The sequence below is a fragment of the Ciconia boyciana genome, chromosome 3, assembly GCF_034638445.1.
Source record: "Ciconia boyciana chromosome 3, ASM3463844v1, whole genome shotgun sequence".
NCBI lineage: Eukaryota > Metazoa > Chordata > Aves > Ciconiiformes > Ciconiidae > Ciconia > Ciconia boyciana.
The window spans coordinates 8,209,309-8,217,723 of NC_132936.1; the positions used below are offsets into that span (position 1 = coordinate 8,209,309).

General features: G+C 45.5%; 1 protein-coding gene across 2 annotated transcripts; it reads left to right on the forward strand.

Annotated features, from left to right (window-relative positions):
• The first annotated feature begins 2,278 nt into the window (after positions 1–2,278).
• Positions 2,279–8,390, forward strand: MRPL19 (mitochondrial ribosomal protein L19). 2 transcript variants are annotated; one of them, XM_072858391.1, is made up of 6 exons: positions 2,279–2,393; positions 2,648–2,759; positions 4,466–4,584; positions 5,131–5,265; positions 6,983–7,164; positions 7,945–8,390. In XM_072858391.1, exons 1-6 carry the CDS (start codon positions 2,306–2,308, stop codon positions 8,158–8,160), a joined length of 852 nt encoding a protein of 283 aa, XP_072714492.1. In that variant the 5' UTR covers positions 2,279–2,305; the 3' UTR covers positions 8,161–8,390. The 2 variants fall into 2 exon arrangements, with proteins under 2 accessions (XP_072714492.1, XP_072714491.1); XM_072858390.1 differs by having other exon boundaries at positions 2,281–2,402.
• The last annotated feature ends 25 nt before the right edge of the window (positions 8,391–8,415 follow it).

The following is an 8,415-nucleotide window of genomic DNA, read 5'->3' on the forward strand; positions in this document are numbered from 1 at the left end:
GCAGTTGTACAGAGAGATAAGGTCTCCCCTCAGCCTCCTTTTCTCCAGGCTAAACAACCCCAGTTCCCTCAGCCGCTCCTCATCAGACTTGTGCTCCAGACCCTTCACCAGCTTCGTTGCCCTTCTCTGGACACGCTCCAGCCCCTCAATGTCTCTCTTGTAGTGAGGGGCCCAAAACTGAACACAGTAATCGAGGTGCAGCCTCACCAGTGCTGAGTACAGGGGCACGATCACTTCCCTAGTCCTGCTGGCCATGCTATTTTTGATACAAGCCAGGACGCCATCGGCTTTCTTGGCCACCCAGGCACACTGCTGGCTCATAGTCAGCTGGCTGTCAGCCAGCACCCCCAGGTCCTTCTCTGCCAGGCAGCTTTCCAGCCACTCTTCCCCAAGCCTGTAGTGTTGCATGGGGTTGTTGTGACCCAAGTGCAGGACCTGGCACTTGGCCTTGTTGAACCTCATACAGTTGGCCTCAGCCCATCGATCCAGCCTGTCCAGGTCCCTCTGCAGAGCCTTCCTACCCTCAAGCAGATCAACGCTCCCGCCCAACTTGGTGTCATCTGCAAACTGACTGAGGGTGCACTCAATCCCTTCGTCAGATCATTGATAAAGATATTAAACAGGAATGGCGCCAACACAGAGCCCTGGGGAACACCACTTGTGACCGGCCGCCAACTGGATTTAACTCCATTCACCACAGCTCTTTGGGCCCGGCCATCCAGCCAGTTCTTTACCCTTGTCGTAGGAAGGTGATCACCATTAAGTTATTGGAATTACCCCTCGATCACCATTAAGTTATTGGAATTACCCCTCTATGCTCTGTTCCTCACCCCCCTGAGATATATTATTCTGACTTTTTAATAGTGCTTAGGTAGTGACAAGAACTTAAAGAATCATCTTGAGAAGGAATCTTTGCTTCAAGTGGTGTGCTCAGTGTTGGTGGCAATTTTTTTGTATTTTAAGGATCAGAGTGCCCTCTTCTGTCCTATCCGTGCCTGATTACTAACTCACGACCGTGTTAGATCAGCAGATTATCAAGAAATACTGTGACTTGTCTTCTGCACACCCTACCATCTTCTAAACAACAGTTACAAAACGAAACAGCTGATCACAAACTAGAAAGTAACTCCTGTTAATGTGGGGGCTCAGGCAGGCTACAAAGTCAGCTGCCACCCATAAAAGGGGCTGGGGGAACCTCACAGGCAACATGACAGATCTAATTAGTTGATGAGGTCAGGCATATTTTGAAGTGAATCTCTGTGAAGTTTAAACAGTGGGCTGTTATTTAATGGGTCCACACTCTGCATTTAAACTTTGCCTCTCTCCTGCCTGCATAGCTGCTAATTGAATCCAGACTGTTACTGACACCTGAGGAAAACTGACTGAAACAAACATATTAAAAGTAGTTCAATAATACCAATGTATATAATCATTTCTAAACTAACCATGGTGAAATCAATGGGACTGCAGGTTATCTGAATTATGGACAGAGCTAACAATGGTCCAGAAAAATTTATTAGTGGAGGCTTTCTATCATGGAAAACACGTTTCATGATAGAACACAGGAGCATGTTTCTGGAAACCATATAACCACCTTTGTGCAGCACAGCCAGCGTTAATAAACTGTGGTAGATCCTCCCCGTGTCCCAAGGAGCTGCTACGAGTGTGCCTGCACCGTATTCCCACCACTGCTGATGAGCCCAGCGACACTCTGGAAGCTCTAGCCTTGCCACCCAATGCCACAGCACCCAATGCCACAGCACCTGGCCCCTCTCCCCTTCCATGTCTGCTTTGGGGCCGGGGGTGCTCTCTGGTCCTCCTCTTGGCTCCTTCTCCCCCACCCGAAACCTGCTTGAGGGATGGGTTGAAAGGAGCTGCTTGGTTTCCTCCCGCCCCTGAAGGGACACCTGCCTCCAGCACCAGCCGACTACCCCGCCGGCCACCCGCCGCCCTGTGAGGAGGCGGCCCCAGCAGCCTTGTGCCTTTTGGGCTCCCACTTGGGGCACGGGCCCATCCCTGCGGCAGGGACCAGCCACGGCCCCACGGGCCCTCCAGCAGGGCCGGGCAGGCCAGGGCCCTTTCCTCAGGTATGAACGGGGCCGCCCCGCAGACGGGTTTTGGCGTGGGAAAGCCCCACGGGGCCCGAGGCGGGCCCAGCCGCGGGCCCTGCTCCTCCCTGCAGGCACGGGCGAGCAGCGCCGCCAGCCACAGCTCCGCTTCGCGCTTCGGGCTAGTTTGGCCCGCGGCGCTCGCCATAGCGGCGCTGCGCGCATGCGCCGGCGGGCCGGAAGCGGCCGCAGTCGCCATGGCAGCCGCCTGGGGGAGGCTGTTGCCGCGAAGTGCCGCGGCGGGGGCGGTGGGCCTCGCCGCCGCCCGGCCCGCTCTGCCCAGCAGTGAGGACCGTCCGTGCCCCTTATCCCCCGCCTGCCTGGTGCCCTCTTCCTCCGCGGCTGCCCGCGGCCTCTCCCTCTCCCTCTCCCTGTCCCTCAGCGCGCCCCGGCGCGTTTGCCCAGAGAGCGGGGTCGGGTGGGGTGTGCTCGGTGGGGCTGCCCGGGCCTGCTTTGCGGGAGTGGGATCTCGAACTGCGCAACTTGGGGACTGTTCAACTTGAAAACACGGGGGGTTTAAAACTATTTTATTTTTACAGGGTGTTTTTCTTCCTCGGGGTATCGAATTAACAGCGATGGAAAGCCAGCAAAATTTCAGCCACCTCCAAAGCCCGTCATTATTGACAAGCAGAAGCAGAGAGAGGAGAGGAGGTAGGCTGTCCTGGTGCTTGTCACAGTGGGTTTGTGTTCATGTCTGCTGTCAGGCTGGTAATAGTGTGAGCACTTCCTTAAAGCTCCAAGGCATTATTACACAAAAAGCATTTGCAAAGTTCTAGCAAAGACCATTTATGTTGAAATATGTTTATAACACCTTAAAATACCATGTTCTGGAGTTCCTGAAAGCAGTGAAACATGAAAAAAATATATAGCAGTAAACGCTTTTGCAAATTTGGGGTTAATGTGTGAGGTTCTCTCTGTTAAAGGCATGCATCTCTTCAGTATGCCACAAAGTGACAGGGACATGGGTCCTGTATCTGCTTTTGCCTTGGACCTTGAGATCTACTCTGAGCACATACATTACTGTTTGTGAAATGGAGCTGATGTCAGCAGTGGTAACCTTCATGAAACGTCTCTTGTTCCGAGTACTTTTGTTGTCACCTCTGCCCGTTTGCATTGCTTTAAATGACACGGTGGTTAAAACTGCAGTGCTGTGTCTGGAAGGAGAGTGACAGTACTGTATTGTTCATCTCCCCCTCCAGAAAAACCCAAACCTGTAGCATGTAGGCAGCCTAAGGAGTGGGGAAGGTATTAAAAATCAGACTGTAAAAATTTCCACTCCGTCTTCAGATCTGTTAATGGAAATATCTTTAAGAAGTGAAGAGTCTACATGGCTCTTCTAAGAAATGCAGTGTGTGATGCAGCAGCTGGGCAGAACAGGGAGCTACATTTAAATGACGTTTTATTCCCCTGAGACTGTGCAGCTTTGAAGATCATGAGTAGGCTTGATGTTGTTTATTGTCTGTGTGGCTGTCCATAGGCAGCAGCACCAGCCAGAACCTCTGTGCTGCCACACGTGTTGCCCTGTGATCCCCCGGCAGCCCCTGTAAGGTTTGTGAGGCAGGTTTGCATTTGTTCTCCTTTTCTGTGTTGGGCACTTCTCTCCTGGCCAGATCCAGGACTTTAAGATAACATCTGTACTAGTGAATTAAACATGTCCAGCTTCACCCTCTAGCTCTGAGGCCAAGCAGTCTCACCCTCCAAACCAGAGCGATCACATCCAAATGGTCTCTTGGAAATGGTCTTCGGCGCAGGCCAGTACCGTGTCAGGAAGTGTGCCTTCAACTCAGCAGTCAGACAATTGAGTTTGAGAGCATGAGGAAATTCCTTGCCATGGTTTAATTTATTGGAGCAGAAAATAGTTTTAAGAGTCCCTTTAAGCTTCTCTAACACAAAAGGACATTTATGTGGTGTCTCCTATAGGCTCTGTTTGGCTGTTTGTAAAAACTGGTAATAGATTGTTCTGTATCGGTTACTATAAAGTCATCAAACAGTAAGTGTTCTGTCACATGGATGACAAGTAAACCATGAAATAACCTGTTCCTCAGCAGTAACTGAACTGTGCTCTTTCAGTCAGCTCCTCTGAGACCAACATTTATTGTTGGTTTTGAAAAACATCTGTTTAAAAGAACAAAACAAAAAAAAACCCCAACAACAACAAAGCCCCACAAAAATCTTTTGGATAACAAAAAAAAAATGGTAACTTCATGAACTGCAGTTCATACCTCTGAAAAGACAACTGCTATTGGTGATTAACAGGTGGTAATTTTTCATTTTTAGGCCAAATACTTGGATTTCTCTAGTACTTTTTATGCAAATACTTTTGTTTGATACTTACAAAAGTTTGGATTTTCTTATAGGTTCTTGAGCCCTGAATTTATACCTCCGAGAGGGAGAACAGATCCTCTTAAATTCTATATAGAAAGAAAGGATATGATACAGAGACGAAAAGTCTTCAACATCCCAGAGTTCTATGTTGGTCAGTAACAGAACTTTCATAATTTTGTCAATATTGTTCATTGGATGGGGTAGTAAAAAGTGTGGTTGGATGTTGTAGAATATCACAGACCATCACAGTATCAGGTGTGTCAGATGAACTAGTCTGTGTTTCTATGCTTACTACTTCATCTTTTAATTTCATATTTATATCCAGTTTCCATTAAAAATGTAATACTAATGTGTTTGCTGTGTGTTGGGTTTTTTTTTAAATCCTGGCCCTTTAGCATATGGTTTACCAGTAAAGCTCAAGAAAGGAAAATACATTATATTATTTTATTCAATTTGCATGGTGAAGAGTAAAAAATAAAGGTGAAGGTCTAAAGTTGAAGAAGCTTCATAGTTAACCTGCAGAATCACTTTAACATAAATTAATTCAGGGTGTGTTAGAAGTTTATTCTGTTTCTGGCAGCTTTTAGTGCAAAATAAAGCATTTTCAAAATGTACCTAAATATGTGCACTCTGTGACACTTTCCCCACATTTTGGTATGTGTTTACTCCAACGGTCTATTTTTTTTTTTTTTGGCAGGCAGTGTACTCGCCGTTACCATTGCAGATCCATATGGCAATGAGAAGGTCAACCGGTTTGTAGGCATCTGCATTCAAAGAGGAGGAAAAGGACTTGGCGCTACCTTTGTCCTTCGGAATGTTATAGAAGACCAAGGTGGGTTTTTAACTGTGGTAATTATGCTGGAAATGGTAAGCAAAAAATGTTGAAGTTGTACGTGAAGGGATACCTGGTGTAGAAATTTCATCTGCAGAGAGGATGACAATAGATTCAAGTGAAATGGTGAGTCTACCTACTAGGGGATACTGCAAGTTTAAAACTGTATACACAGAGATGTTGACATGCTATATATTTGAAGGCATGGAACTGCTTAGTAATTTTTGTCTATATACTTAGTGATTTTTAGATCTGTATTCTGAGGAGACTGAATGGGATCCACTATAGCTGTGCTTATATTTGAGCCTGGGCAGTCTACTGCTAGCCATGTAAATACTAGCCCAGTTTGAGCACTGTGTATTTGCATGAACTGTTTAACAAGCAACAGACTAGCAGAGTTTTATAGAATCATAGAATCATTAAGGTTGGAAAAAACCTCTAGGATCATCTAGTCCAACCAGCACCTCCATGCCTACTAAACCATGTCCTGAAGTGCCACATCTACACGTTTTTTGAACTCCTCCAAGGATGGTGACTCCACCACCTCTCTGGGCAGCCTGTTCCAATGCTTGATAACCCTTTCGGTGAAGAAATTTTTCCTAATATCCAATCTAAACCTCCCCTGGCGCAACTTGAGGCCATTTCCTCTTGTCCTATGGCTTGTTACTTGGGAGAAGAGACTGACCCCCACATCTCTACAACCTCCTTTCAGGCAGTTGTACAGAGAGATAAGGTCTCCCCTGAGTCTCCTTTTCTCCAGGCTCAACAACCCCAGTTCCCTCAGCTGCTCCTCATCAGACTTGTGCTCCAGACCCTTCACCAGCTTCGTTGTCCTTCTCTGGACACGCTCCAGCCCCTCAATGTCTCTCTTGTAGGGAGGGGCCCAAAACTGAACACAGTAATCGAGGTGCAGCCTCACCAGTGCCAAGTACAGGGGGACAATCACTTCCCTAGTCCTGCTGGCCACACTATTTCTGATACAAGCCAGGATGCCATCGGCTTTCTTGGCCACCTGGGCACACTGCTGGCTCATAGTCAGCTGGCTGTCAGCCAGCACCCCCAGGTCCTTTTCTGCCAGGCAGCTTTCCAGCCACTCTTCCCGAAGCCTGTAGCATTGCATGGGGTTGTTGTGACCCAAGTGCAGGACCTGGCACTTGGCCTTGTTGAACCTCATACAATTGACTTCGGCCCATCAGTCCAGCCTGTCCAGGTCCCTCTGCAGAGCCTTCCTACCCTCAAGCAGATCAACGCTCCCACCCAACTTGGTGTCATCTGCAAACTGACTGAGGGTGCACTCGATCCCCTCATCCAGATCATCGATAAAGAATGAAAGAGATAAAGAATGTAAAGAATCTATTATAATAGGTTCATATTCTGTTTTATGACAAAATGGGGGGAGATGCAAATACTGATGTTCTGAAAGCAAACACAAAAGGGGTGGGTGTCTCTATATACACTATACATACAATGAGATAGCCATTCAATGTCTCTTAAGCCATTCTGTTATCAAAGACTTGACTTACAAAAGAAAGTTAGGTTTGCCTGGGCAGACACAATGCACACGTACATACATGTGCACACAGCACTGTATAGTGTAGTTCTCTGGTAAGTAAAAAGCAGTTCTTCAATAACACAGGAATGTATAACACTGAATACTAATTTGGTGTTAGTATTTCTAATTAATTTGGTTCATTAAACCAGACTTTCTCTTTCAAAGGTGTTGAAATATGTTATGAACTATACAATCCTCGAATCCAGGCAATCGAGGTTCTGAAGCTAGAAAAGAGGCTGGATGACCACCTGATGTACCTGCGAGATGCCCTCCCTGAATATAGTACTTTTGATATGAATATGAAACCTGTGTCTCGTTTAGACCATGAAGAAATTCCTGTAAACAAGGTAGGAACCACATGTTTCAGAGGGAAAGTGGAGGATAATTTAGGTAACTTTTCTATCTGACTGATATCGTGGAAGGCCATTAAACACCTCTCCATTGCATTAGTTACCAGAGTGACAAAAGTATACAAAATAAGGCAAGTCTTTATGCCATTGCTATAGTGAAAGAATGTTGAGAATATAAGTAGCTACCATCCTCAGTAGTTAATTTTGAAGACATACAAGGAGTAGCAGCCCCCACATGCCTCTATATAACACTGTGCAGAGAGGAAAGCTTTTCTTACAAAAATGTTATTGGTAAAGTTGTTAACTGAGTTGGGAGTGGTAGGAGTCAGGAAAGAAGGTAAGATTGGAAGTGTCAGCCAAAATCTGCATCTCGGAGAAGATCCAGAAACCAGCAGACCCTGTCAGAGTGTTGTCTAGAAACTCAGTGGTAGTTCCTCCCTTTCCCCATCATGCTACTTTTCCTTAATAAGGAGTACAACTACAAAAGATGAGTTAACTTCACTTTGTGTCAATTTAAGGACTGTGTAATAAATCAAGACTGTTAATTAAAAATGTTACAAGATACTATGACAACAGTCCTGTAGACACAAAGAATTCCTTTTCTCCTAATAGTGTAGAGTAGTAGTTCCTTCACATACTGACAAATTGGTCTGTTTTCTCTTACTTTCCTTCTGTTAGAGCAGCAGTTGTCTCACCTTTTGCTAAGCTCACAATCAAAATTCTGATTACTTAATACCTTTTGATTTTTTTGATTTTTTTTTTAATCTTTCACCCCAGCTGCAGGTACGAATGAAACCTAAACCATGGTCAAAACGGTGGGAAAGGCCAAAATACAATATAAAAGGAATAAAGTTTGAGCTACCTGAAACAAAAATGAAAGCAGCACAGAAGTGGAACCAGCCATGGCTAGAGTTTGATATGCTGCGAGAATATGATACTTCAAAAATAGAGGAGAAAATTTGGAAAGAAGTGAGTGAAGAGCTTAAAAAATAATAATGGTTTTCACAGTCTAGGAATTACTGAGAAAGTTAATATTTACTTTGAATTTACTGTATGGATTACCACTTGTCAAGTTTTGTAACTATACATAGGCAAAATACAAAATAAAGTTAACCTTTCCAGAAAATTTCGAAGTGTACGAACTGTTGTGGTTGAACACTAACTTTCTGTTCCTGAAAACAGCCACTCCTTTTTCTGAGGAGTGTAACGCTATGTTCACCCCTTCTCCAGAAATGAGAAGCCTCCTCT

Excerpts from the sequence above, each read along its gene's own strand:
- MRPL19 (XM_072858390.1), top strand. The coding sequence starts at position 2,306 with ATGGCAGCCGCCTGGGGGAGGCTGTTGCCGCGAAGTGCCGCGGCGGGG. Across the intron at positions 2,403-2,647 it reads TCTGCCCAGCAGTGAGGACC|GGTGTTTTTCTTCCTCGGGG; the intron begins GTCCGTGCCCCT and ends TTATTTTTACAG. Across the intron at positions 7,165-7,944 it reads AAGAAATTCCTGTAAACAAG|CTGCAGGTACGAATGAAACC; the intron begins GTAGGAACCACA and ends CTTTCACCCCAG.